Source organism: Heteronotia binoei, chromosome 4 (assembly GCF_032191835.1).
Source record: "Heteronotia binoei isolate CCM8104 ecotype False Entrance Well chromosome 4, APGP_CSIRO_Hbin_v1, whole genome shotgun sequence".
Taxonomy (NCBI): domain Eukaryota; kingdom Metazoa; phylum Chordata; class Lepidosauria; order Squamata; family Gekkonidae; genus Heteronotia; species Heteronotia binoei.
In genome coordinates, this window is record NC_083226.1 from 16,235,342 (window position 1) to 16,248,448 (window position 13,107).

Sequence of the window (13,107 nt, forward strand, 5' to 3'; positions counted from 1 at the left end):
TAACAGAAGTCCTTTGTTCCTAAAACGAGAGGGAAACAGCTTGATCTGGCTGTGGTGAGGGAAAAGTTATAACAGAAGAGCAGCAGGGAACTTTGGATCAATGCAATTTAATGGGACAATAAAACATTTCATATCTGTGTGTTTTCTGAGCAACCAGAAGGAAGCTTTAAAGGGGGGGGGGGGAGCAAACAAGAAAGATTTCATGCACACGTTTTCCTTGTTCTGAAACTGCGTGCTAACGTAAACGTGAGGGAATATTTAATTCCTAGGCAGTCTCTATAGGATTTTTGGTTTTCTCATTCAAGAAACAGATTTGTAGCTAGCATTCCCCTTCCATGATTCCCTTTTTGTTGGTTTTTAAAGAATAGAGGAACATTTTTCAGCTCGGATAGTACAGTAGCCAAGAGCTGAAAGGCGGGATTACATCATGTTGCTATAAGAACAGAAGCATACTGCCTCACCCTATTGCCTCACATTGCATCAGGGATTTTATACACATCCTTCTTGGTGCTGTGAAAGGACCAAAGCCTAAAGCAGGAGTGTCAAACGTGTGGCCCAGGGGCCAAATTAGGCCCCCCGGAAGGCTCCTATCAGGCTCATGAGCAAGTCTGCTTCCTTTTCCCTCTCTTTTGCTTCCTTCAGTTATCAGAGACTGTTAAATAAAATTAATGCAAGAGCACTAATCTTTTAAGCATGTTTCATTTAAATTTTTAAAAAAATCTTTAATTGTGTTTGCCTGTGTCCTTTATAAAGTTTATGTTTCCACTACCTGGCATAACATTTTATGACACACGTGCCTGGCAGGCAAGGACACGTATGTCAGATCCGGCCCTCATAACAAATGAGTTCGACACTCTTGGCCTAAAGGGTATCCATCTACTATCGTGCCATGTGCGACATTAGAACATTTGGTCTTCTGAAAAGTGAACTCAGCTGCATTCAGAATCGTAGAGTTGGAAGGGACCTCCAGGGTCATCTAATCCAATGCAGGAAATTCACAAATACCTCCCGCCTTCCACACACACTTTCATGTCCAGAAGATGGCAAAAAAAAAAAAAAAACCCTCCAGGATCCCAGTCAAACTGGCCTGGAGAAAGATTGCTTCCTGACCCTGAAGTGGTGGCTGGCATTGCCCTGGGTGTGTAAGAAAAGGGCCACGACAACTAAGCATTGCTCTCAGATGGCCGTCTAGCCTTTGTTTAGAAGCCTCCAAAGGAGAGCCCACCACCTCCCGATGAAGCCTGTTCTTCTGAGGAACCCAATCACAAGACCAGCAGGTGGGAAAATCACTGCTTCACCCATTATCTTTTTGTCATTTGAAAATCAAAGATCCCTCCTCAATGCTTTCCCACCAGAGGCAATAAATAAATAAAGGGTTTAGATGTTCCCTCTAAGCTGTAGAGTCTTGGGGGCAAAAATTTTACTTTGTGAGCTATTGGTATTAAAATTGTGAGCTACTGGTATTAAAGCTGCAAGCTACTGCATAAATTATTGCGCCCTGGGGCCATTTTTCCCGAGCTAAGACAAAAATGTGTGAGCTGGAGGCTAAAAATATGTGAGCTAGCACACGCTAACTCAGCTTAGAGGGAACATTGCAGATTCTTTCCAGATTGGGTAGGGGGGATTTAAATGGGCAAATGGCAGAAATTGAAAGGGTTAGCACAGTGGCCCCGTCCCCTTGTTTCAGGAAAGCGGGCAAGGTCCTTGCCCCATGGGGCTTGTGGTCAGCAGGTGGTTCCTACCTTGAAAGAGCTGCCCCCGAAGGAACACATAAGCTCTGAGCCTCCTCATAAAGAGGATGTAAGCATGATTCTCTTTGTTGATGGCAACTGCTAATGCAGCTCTCCATGGGTGGCAGCATAAGGACCTCTGGATTTGTAGATCCTTTCTCCCTTTCCACTGTTATTCTTCTCTTCATACTGGCAGTTTTACATTGCTGCTTTTAAGGTTTTAAAAAAATTACGAGTCTCTTCATGCATCTCCTCTGTAACATCTAGTTTGACCCTGAGAAGTTTGGTGACCTTCTCTTCCACGAAACTCTTAGAATCAATGCTGATGTCTGAGTGCGAAAGCTTTAGCAGTAATCTAAAAATGTCCTCTTTCCTCCCAGTTTTGCATTTACAGGATGTTTCACTTTGTCTCAGCTTTGCAGCCTGGCTCTCACAAACCTGTTCTACTTGCAAAAGGTGTTTTTTTTTCAGCTGCGGAAGGCTCTTTCTGTTGTATGAAAACACATCCTGCTAGTAGAATTGACCTGCAGGAACGAGGCCTAAAGTTCCATCTCCCTCCACAAGGAATCTTGTTCCTGTCTTTATTAATTTGCATTCTTATTTCTTTATATATAAAGCTCAATGCATGTAATATACACTTTTGCACAAAATATGCCAATCTCTATCTCTGGAGGGCTCACCTTCTTACTCAGTTTCCCAAGGTAATTTTTCCTAGTCCCTTTCCAATACTTCCATACCTAGCCTCCCATCACCATGGCTACAGCACTCTGCCTCCCATACACTAGGGTTGCCAATCTCTAGGTGGGGTTTAGAAATCTGAAATTATAACTAATCCCCAGACTACAAAGATCAGTTCTCTTGGAGAAAATGGCTATCTTAGAGGGTGAAGTCTATGGTACAATAGCCCCATGGGGTCCCCCTCTCCTAAACCCTGCTCTGCGCAGGCTGCACTTCTAAGTCTCCAGCAGATTCCCAACCCAGAATTGGCAACCCTGTTTATCCCAATTAAAATTTCTATGCTCTTCCCCTGCATATCATTATCAGTTATCTCCTCTCAAGCAGAAAGATACAAAAATGTATAGTTGGCCTTGAGGCTTTTTTGGGATAGAGAAAGCCCAGCAGGAAGCCATTTGCATATTAGACCACACCCTGATGTCACCATTGTTTCACACGGGGCTTGTTTGGTGGAAAAAGACCAGCATGAGCTCATTTGCATATTAGGCCACACACCCCAGATGCCCCAAGCCAGCCAGAACTGCGTTCTTGTGCATTCCTGCTTAAAAAAAAAACAAAACCCTGGCTGGACTTCAAAACAGGGGCTCAAAGATGGAGGCCAGCAACACATTTGGGGATAGTTTAACCCCCAACTCAATAGTCCTTCTTCCGATTGGTTCACCATTTCAAAACAAAATACAGTCACCACTTTAAAATGAAAACTCCCAGGGACTGTTCCACATAGAGAGTGCTTGTGGAATGATCCAGGGATGTCACAGAGCAAAATACTACCCACCTGGCATATGAACGATGGGGAGCACATTGTTGAATATGGGCCCTAGGACACCCTTCTCTCTAAATAGGATGGCTTTTCAAGTTACAAGGAGATTTTAACATGGCACATTCAAAGTGTGCTGCCCTCCACAAGTCCACATCTCAGGTTTTATAGCTCTGTGGGGCTATATTGGGTGCATCCTTGTCAACCTGTGGTGATTTCAGCCATGCTAGCCTAACTTTCAGTTTTGAGGATAGGATTCAGAACACCTGAACACACCACTGCCAAATGTAGGGACTCTTCACCCAAATAAATGCCAACTCCAGGGCAGCAAATGCATTGGAAACTGAACCTACAAACAACTCTTAATATTGGAGATTCCCGCCATGAAGGGAAAGACATTATCCATCTGCACTGTTATCTGGAGAACTGGCCACTTTGCATGAACCTTCCTCAAATGGCAGACCAAGATTGGTGATTTACTTGAAGATCTAGAAATGGCAGCCTCCAGGTGGGATCTGGGGATCCCCTGGAATTACAGATCCTCTCCAGTTCCTCTGTAGAAAATGGATGCTTTGGAGGGTGGATGCTATGCCATTGTACCCCACTGAGGTCCCTGTTCTCCCCAGGCTCCATCCTCAAATCTCCAGGAGTTTCCCACCCTGGATCTGGCAACCCTAACCCCCCATCCTCCACCAGCAGCCAACCCGGTACGCCTAGGAAGATAGTGGGCACTCAAAAGAGTTGTAGGCCAAAACGGAGCAAAGACCAACTCACTTTAGACTGAATAAGGGTTTGGCTGAAGCCTCCAGGAAACCAGCTACTAAGACAAGCAATATTGGAACTCAAAAAAATTCTTTGGGGATTCATTTCCTGATAGTCTAATGAAGTGTCCTTAGTTCCAACAAGCCTTGTACCTATTTCAGTGGGCTTTGCACTGGGACACGGCAAAGCTTGGCACTGTTTTTGAAATACCCTTCAAAACACTAAGGCTTCGTTAAAGAGCCCTTGGCACTCTGGATGAGGGAGAAGTCTGCAATAATAAGGCAGTGCTCAGAGAGAAGAGAAGGCGCTCGTTTTAACGGTAAAGCTAATAAGTGTAATAAATAAGAGTAAATGAAAGCTCTCATTTTAAGACTTCGGGAAATACCTTGGGTGCTTTCAGACTACAAGGCTGGTACTTTTTTGGTTTCCCTTTTTAATTTTGGATTGCATCTTGAAAAAATATATATAAGGAAGGGGGGATTCGATAACTGTGTTTATTGTTGTGCATCAATCATGCTGTGGCTAATCCTTTCTAAACCATGTAAAATTACGTCATGTGCTTCCAGAAGTCGAAATGGTTTCCGTTTAATCCTTTTGCGGCATATCATCAATTTGCTTTTGACTCACCTTCCTCCTATTGTCGCTGTAAGCTTACTTGTTGTTTTTTCTTTCCTTTTCTTCATGCTGTCGTTTAGAGCCCTACAGAGAGACAAGTATGGGAGTAAAGCTAAACATTGCATATCAAATGTAATTTTTTTTGGTTCACTTTTTTTAAATGCATCATATTTCGATGATGTAGATAATTTAAAACCAGTCCATCCATCCCAATGCAGAAATCGAGAACAATAAGCCACATTATCCGTGTCTTGATAGAGATTAGATGGCTTCCGTTGTTGTGTCTGTTTTCGTTTTGTCTTTCATCCAGTGTGTGTGTGCGTGTGTTTATGTCTTTTTATTTAGCTTTGTGTGTTCATGTACAAGAATGACATTTCAGTTGATGCAGTTTTTGTCTGCTAAACTGCCATGCTGTCTCCTCATGTCACTGTGGCACATCTCATGAGAGGCAGAATCCATTGGCAATGCAACGCAATTCCTTTGTTTCCCTCCAAAACAAAATCACCTCACTGGTAATTCTATGCATTGGCAGAAGGAATGAGGAGCAATGCCTTAATGCATAAACTACCTAGCCACGACCACTCTAGAGAAAGAGGCACTCATTACCACACCAGACCTTTGCGACACCTTTTTTATGTCCCCCCCCCCCTTCAGCATTGTGGATTGTTGGTCGAGATTTATGCGATGAAAATAAATGGCTTCATTCTACGTCTGTGATGGCTGCCCTGTTTTTATGCCCAGCCTTTTCTGTCTGTCTGAAAATACAGGTTAGCCGTATATCCAGCAAATATCTGAAGTCCAAAATAAGAGTGACATTTTGGGGACATTTCAATTCAGAGAAATCGCAAACTCTACTGTGACACTTCCTAAGCCCGAGCAGACATGCTATCTCTAATGCCTCACAGATGCAGACTGAATTCAGTATTTTCAGAAGGTACCCTGACAGTGTATTAAAAGGGGGTTTTTTTCTTGCGGATGTGAATGGCCATTAATCTTTGTTGTCAACAAATTGCTTTTTCTAATCCAAGAGTCTCTGTTCAGCCTGGTCTGCCATCGTTGGCAACAGCATCTGAACTAACGGGAGCAGGGGAAGCATACGGGAGCCATAATCTTCTCTCATGTTTTGCGTTTATCTAGAGGATTATAATATTAATTAAGGGAATCCCTGGTGGATGATAAGCATCAGAAGGCTGACCCTTGTCTCTCAAAGGGTGGGCCTCCCAGATGGTGGCGGCTTATTGCTCTTTCGGCCCTTCCAGAGCAGCTGTCCAAGCTTGCAGTCTGAGCAGCTCCACATGACCAACAGAATTACCCTTATTAAGGTGAACAAAAAAAATCACAAAGCAACAAGATGGTTTTCAGGCCGCACAGGCATTCTCCGCAGAGCAAAACTACATGTTACAGCAGACACAGACCCAACCCGTGGCCACCGATAATATTTTAGGGGTGGGAATGAGCCATTTAAAAATAGCCACAAGCATGGAGTCGTAGAGTTGGAAGGTACCTCTAGGGTCATCCAGTCCAACCCCTCGCATAATGCAGGAAACTCAAATACCTCCACCACACCCCCAGTGGCCCCCGCTCCCTGCCCAGAAGATGGCAAAAAACCTCCAGGATTATTGGCCTGGAGAAAAATTGCTTGTTGTTGTTCAGTCGCACAGTCGAGTCCGACTCTTTGTTGCGACCCCATGGAGCAAGTCACGCCAGGCCCTCCTGTCTTCCATCGTCCTCCAAAGTCTGCTCAAATTCGTGTTTGTTACATCAGTGTGTAACATTCGTGTTTGTTACATCAGTGTGGCATCAAAGTGGCAAGCAGTATTTCCCTGGGCGTGCAAGAAAGGGCCACGAGAACTAAGCACTGATGCAACCCTTCCTGCCCTCCTTCTCATGATCTACCTAATTCACAGAATCAGCATTGCTTTCAGATGGCCATCTAGCCTCTGTTAGAAAACCCCAAAGAAGGAGAGCCCACCACCTCCCGAGGAAACCTGTTCCACTGAGGAACCGCTATGTCAGGAAGTTCTTCCTAATGTTTAATTTCTTTGGATTTAATTTCAACCCGTTGGTTCTGGTCTGACCTTCTGGAGCAACAAAAAACTTTGCACCATCCTCTGTATGACAGCCCTTCAAGTACTTGAAGATGGTGGTCATATCACCTCCCAGCACCTAATCCTGATGAGGACTGAAGTGAGGCGACAACAAGTGATCTTGTTTCCCCACTCTATGCCTTTAGGGCTACTGGAACATCTCCCCATGGTGAGGGGTGAGGGACAAGATCAGCTGGTGCTGCTGTGCCACAATCCCAATCAGGATTTACCTAATCGCAGTTTTTGAACAGCAAATTTCCCCTCTAAAACAGTATTGGCAACCACCAGTTAGGACCCATGTCTACAGTAATTTGGAATTTGGCACTCAGGCCTGATATTTAAAAGAGGAAAGATGGTGGCTTGTATTGTAAAGTGAGTTCAGTCAATTCTTAAGTAAGCAGCAACAGTTTATTCAAGAAGGAACAGTCCCAAACAACACAAGCAACTCGCTCAATATATACAGTGACTGAGTAAAACACGCCCCCTTTGGTTGCAGCAATCCCTCCTATTGGTCTCTCCAGGATCTTTCATTTGCCTTTCCTGTAAGAAATTCCTCGCGTCTCGATTGGCCAGTTCTAAGGGAACGGCCAATCAGAATGTAGGCATCAGGATCCTGGAGAGTAATGAACACATGCTTCAAGCTCAGGCCCCATACAGCAGTAGGAATTATAATATGTAACAGCTTGTATCCTACTTCTCCATTTAGCTAAGTTTCAGAGCCTTCCTTTGGCCAGAGGGAGGCTTCGAAATGTGGCTGAGCAGAGGATTAGGGCATGAGAAAGCAGTCAGTTTACAGCAGAGTAGCAGCCCTGCCTTTCTGTAGAAGATGATTCCGCAAAGACTGGCAGGCAAATTAAGGGTAGTTTTGTGTCCCCTGCAGCAGAACAAGATATGGTTAAGCAAATCTGGCTTGCTCTGAAGGGCCGGCAGTTATTCAAATCCGAGCCTTTATCAGGCATTAAAAAATCCATACTTAATATTAACAAAGCTAGAGTTAAATTCTAGATGACTTGGCAGGGACTAATGGTGTCATCTTAAATGGAGTTGCATCCCTCGAAAGCCCACAAACCTCAGTGGAAATAGAGCAGTAGATCTCTGTGTAGGATGGTTCCGGAGGGTAGCCATGTTGTTCTGCCGTAGAGGTCTAGTAGCACTTTAGAGAACTAACAAGGTTTTGGGGGACACGAGCTTTTGGGGGTCAGTGCTCCCTTCGTCAGAGTACCTCTCAAAACTCGAAAGTTCGTACCCTGAAAATCGTGTTGGTCTCCTAAGCTGTTAACTAGACTTGAATCTAGCTATGCTGCTTAGGATGGCATTTTCATGGCCAGGGTTGTAGTTTGCATAGCTGATGCCCTACAGTAAGCATTCGGTGGAGGAAAGATTCCTGCTCCTGCTTATGTCTCTTGCTGTGTTACTGGTCATGTGCTACAGCAACGAGACAGCTGCCATCGGGATGTGCCCAGGTCATAGCCGCATGTGAAGCTGTAAGCACTTCTTCTTCCGTTAATTTTCCCATCCAGTCTTTACTCTTTTATTGGCCTTAATGATCGCTATCCCCCGCCCCCTTTCCTCTTCTGTGTCAGAACAAATGAGACCTAAATAGAAAAGAAGAGAGGCCTAAGCCTCTGAATTCCAGAGGCAGGAGGCAACATCAAGGGAAGGCCTCGGCCTCTGTGCCTTGTTGTCGGACCTCGAGAGGAACTGGTTGGCCACTGTGGGACAGGATGCTGGCCAAGATGGACTGCTGGTCTGATCCAGCAGGGCTCTTCTTATGTTCTTAAGAGACTGAAAGGCAGATTTAAACCTCACATGCAAAATGCTCTCAGGTTCCCAATACTGGTACCATTTCATACCAGCAGAGCCTTCTGTGATTCTGAATCGTTCACATTTTATTGTCCTCTTATTTAGGTACAGGAAACAAATCAGTTTCTAAGTTTTTTTATGAACAGAAAATGTCTATATATCTGTACAAACATGATACGTATCGGTCATGTGTATAACTAATGATCCCCCTAAAAAAGCTTTTCTATTTCCAGGCCCTGGGCATCCCTCATTCCCTGTGTGCCAATTCAGATGTAGTCTTAGGACTTCTGCATCCCGCAAGGTCTAGCAACGGATTCCCCCTGCCCCAGCAAGGGCAGCGTTGAACTGGAGGCGGGGGAGGGAGGGAGGAAGAACACCCCAAACACAAATCAACCACGAGTTAAATCTTCCAAACTCAGATACAAAAACCTCACAGTTGTATTGCTCAACAAACATAGCAGCAAAACGAAAAGAATATAATCACAGCTGCAACTGTTGACACAGTTCTGGTTGTTATAGATGAATTCATTTCTACAGGTCCTAATAAGCGACTTGAAAGTCAGCATGCCAGTTGTTCATTAGCAACTGGCCAGTTTTAGTATTTAATATTGCAAATTGTGGGCTGGCTTAAAACTTGCAGAATAAAAGTTGTTGATCTGCATGCCTCTGCAAATGCAGATTGGTTCTAAGCATGTTTGGTTCGAAGCCCAGTTGAGTTCAACTGAAATCACTGTCTACAAAGTATGCTTAGAACTGCATTCTTGCAAACTGCATTTATTTCTACAGATGTACTCTGTGTTCATTGAGATTACTCCCAGGTAAACGTGAACAGGATCGCTGCAGGATTACTAGTGACCAGGAGTTACTGAAACCATCTTGAGTACGTAGCCATAGGACTGGGTTGTACACCCGCCTTTAGGTAGTTGTGCTTTACATTGAATTGTGTCAGCAGTGCAGCAGTGAGGGTAATCTTTAGTGTTTGCTACTGTTCTGCAAAGTAATGCAGTTAAGTTTTGCCGTTTTTGTATTGTACTTTGGGAGCTCATAGTCCCCAATGCCTCCTTGATTGGGTTTTCCTATCAGTCATGAACAGCTGTGTAGCAATCATCAGCCAACACGCAGGTAGTCCTGTTAGACACCTCAAAGGTGTTTTAGAATTTTTAAGAAAGTAATTATATCCACAATTAATTTTTTATACATAAACTTGATACCAAGTTCAAACTTGGCGTTTAATGAACTTGCACATCTCCATTGTCCTCAGTGGGGTTGCTGTGCATGACAAATTGGATTTTATCCTGAGGATTTATGCTCAGAACGCAATTTGTTTTCATTAGACCATTACAAAAAAAACCTCACCACTCGCTCATGCTCAGAATTCCTTTAAATAAACCAAGAGACCCTTTCAGAACTAATTTTGAGCTAAGTTCAGCAGTATTACCCCTGCCTTCACATCAGTAGGAATGTTTTGCTAGGAGCTTGGGAATTCTGTGGAGACATGACTTCCAGCGGAGGGGAAGTATATTGTTGTTGTCAACAAGAAGCCCTTGTTTTCATACAACAAGCCTGTTGGAAAAGCCTGTTTTAGTCTTGTGTGGTTTTCCTTGCCTCCAAACTTTAAAATTTATGTACTCCCCCCCCTTTTCCATTCCTTTTCTCTCTCTCTCTCTCTCTGTCTCTTTTATTTTGTGCACGGTTTCTGTAGAATGTAGCCAAAGAATATTGCAATTGCATTGCCCATTAGGGCAATAGCCGTGTAGAACAGGATCCCCCATGCATATACCTGTTGGTACAAGTCAACCTTTCTTGTGTGATATTTTTCAGAGGGGCTTCTGAACAATGCCAGGGATACAAGTGTCATGGATACTCTACCACTGAATGGTAGCCACGGCAATAGCTACAGCATTGCCAGCAGTGAATACCTGAGCAACTGTGTGCAAATCATTGACCGTAGCTATAACCACAGTGAGACCGCCTTAGAGAAAAAGATTCTGAAAGAACTCACTTCCAACTACATACCTTCCTACCTGAACAACCACGAGTGCTCCAGCGAACAGAGCAGGAACCTGATGAACAAGCTGGTCAACAACCTGGGTGGTGGGAGCAAGGACGACGCCATTGTTCTCGATGACGCCACCTCCTTCAGCCAAGAAGAGAGCCTGGGCTTGGAACTCATCCACGAGGAGTCGGATGCCCCGTTGCTCCCCCCGAGGGTTTATTCTGCAGAGAACCACCAGCCTCACCATTACAGCAGGAGACGGATTCCACAAGACAACAGCGAGAGTTTTTTCCCCTTGCTAACCAATGAGCACACAGAAGATCTCCAGTCACCCAATAGGGACTCTCTTTATACTAGTATGCCTGCGCTGGCTGGCATGCCGGCCTCGGAAAGCATCACCACCAGCACTCAGACCGACCCCCCGTCAGCCAAAAGTAGTGATGTTGACGACGTGTACTACAAGAGCATGCCAAACCTGGGCTCCAGAAACCACGTCCAACAGCTACACACTTACTACCAGCTGGGGCGAGGCAGCAGTGATGGATTTATAGTCCCGCCAAACAAGGATGGGACCCCATCGGAAGAAACTTCCAAAGGACCGGCTCACTTGGTCACTAGTCTATAGAAGACGAAGCGAGATGTTTTAACAAAAACAAATGCTCCTCGCCCAGCGCTCGGATTACTGTTCAAAGTTAAATCAAAGCGGTGGTAATATTGTGTATTCTCCCACTTCATGCTGTTCTAAACGACAAACAATTCTCATACCTTTTTAATAGGATTTCTAGGCACGCCCAGGAAGAATGCTAATGGCTGTGATCCCCCTCTCTCCTGTCCCCCCTTCCCACCCCCTACCCCCACCTCAGAGAGACTTCAGGAAGCGAATGAAGGGATGCGACAGGAAAAATAAAATGGCCTGCTGTGTGGCCGTCTGAAATTATAACTGTATTCGTTTAAGCATCTTTGGATGCGCTCTTCCTCTTATTACCAAGGACCTGATTTCCACAAGGCCGAACGTGCATTTGCGACGACTAGCAATGATGCATCTAGATTGGAGTGCTGCACAAAAAAAGAAACAAAAATAGCAAAAAAAAACCCTGTTTATTCCGAATCTGTATCACATAATAGTTTTTTGGTCTCTCATCATTTGATTTCACCACGGCCCACTTAAGCTGTGGAGCAAACCTTAATGAAATAGAAGGGAAGTCTGTAACTGTATGCTACACAGCATATTTTTTATGTTTTGCTGTATTAACTGATGATAATTCTAATGGCAGAGAAAAAAATGGAACAATTCCTATGTAATGTACAGATACTAGCATTGCACATATAGTCTGCTTTTTGTTCCGCCAGAACTTGCGTCCCTGTTAATGTAGTGGAAAAAAACAAACTTTTTTCTGTTGTGCTGGTCTCGCAAGGTTGTCTACCAGTAGGAGCAAGATTTTTCATACATCCTCCTTTTTTGCCATTTTTCCATATAAATTTGTTTTCCACTGGGCAAAAAGAAAGAAATTCACTCGATAAAGATCTTTTTTTCCCTCCCCATATTGATTTAGAAACTCCATTCTCCAGTAGTCTTAAGGTATTTTCTTTCCTAACTCTGTATTTCTTTATAAATTTGTCAACCAAACATTTTGCAAATTAGGAGAGCTGGACAAACTTTTATGTTTACAGTGCACAACCAGTGAGAAGGTGCTGCATTCGTGGCATGCAGCCTTTCTCCAAGACATTAGGTACCCTTCTAAGAGACGATATATCCTCAGGGGAGTCATTGGGACTTCTGCATTTGAACATGCCGTCCTCTGCAGGAGCCAAAATCCCATCCCCAAGCTAGGAACTTGTACTGCAGAGGTTAAAAAAAAAATTGACTGACTCAGAGCAAAGATTGGGGGGAGAGAGAAAATAAAAACCTATTTTGAGTGGTAAAAAAAAAAAAAATCCTTCCATTATTTTCCTAACAGGAAATGTATTTATTTGACAAGATTTAAAGTAATGTAGGCCTTCCCTGGAGGTAAATTAGCAGCACAGATTCTACTTTTTTTTAATTTATGATGCATTTTGTATGGTCGCCAAGTTGAATGACCTCATTACTAATATTTGTTGTAAAAGTGACATTTGTTTGCCAACCAATAAACAACTGATTAAGATTTAGAAGGAACTGTTATGTATGTCCTGTGCCATTGGTCTTTCTTGATTTCTCTCCCTGTTGCCGACTTGAGCAAAAGGAATTCAGCTGTCTTTTCTTTTTTGGTGTGTATTTTTTTTTCTGCTGAAGGTAGCTATGCAAATAAAAGGCTAATTCAGCACAGAATTACGCAGGAAGGATGTTGAAAACATAGACTAACAGTTAGACTCTGGAGGGAGGCAGAGAAAGATGCTGTTTGGACTAGAGAACTCTGCAACTGTAGCTCTGCTTCAGCATTGGCCTTTGATGTGGACAGGATTTTAGATAGCATGTCTCACAAGGGATGCTTACAGACGGGCAGTTTGGGGCACATGGGATGTGTCCCAAATCGGGCAGGCTCAAAAAAGAAGCATCTCAAACCGTCCAGCCGCTTATGCGTTCTGGGCAGGTTTTTTTAGAAGAAGAATACCAGTGAGCGCTTAGAGCAAATTGGCGAGTTC

The 13,107-nt window shown here is 43.9% G+C and overlaps 1 protein-coding gene across 21 annotated transcripts in view; it reads left to right on the forward strand.

The window, feature by feature from the left end:
* The window catches only part of ADGRL3 (adhesion G protein-coupled receptor L3), an 813,661-nt gene that overhangs the window by 761,465 nt on the left and 39,089 nt on the right, over positions 1-13,107 (forward strand). For 7 of the 21 annotated variants that reach the window (XM_060236810.1, XM_060236818.1, XM_060236815.1 and 4 more), the window contains 2 exons: positions 4,680-4,697; positions 10,311-12,640. The exons of 2 other annotated variants lie outside the window; for them this stretch is intronic. In XM_060236810.1, the coding sequence (XP_060092793.1) occupies positions 4,680-4,697; positions 10,311-11,110 (818 nt within the window). In that variant the 3' untranslated portion in view covers positions 11,111-12,640. Of the gene's footprint in view, positions 1-4,679; positions 4,732-10,310; positions 12,641-13,107 lie in introns of those variants that run through there. 12 more of the 21 variants (XM_060236814.1, XM_060236819.1, XM_060236817.1 and 9 more) reach the window with 2 other exon arrangements.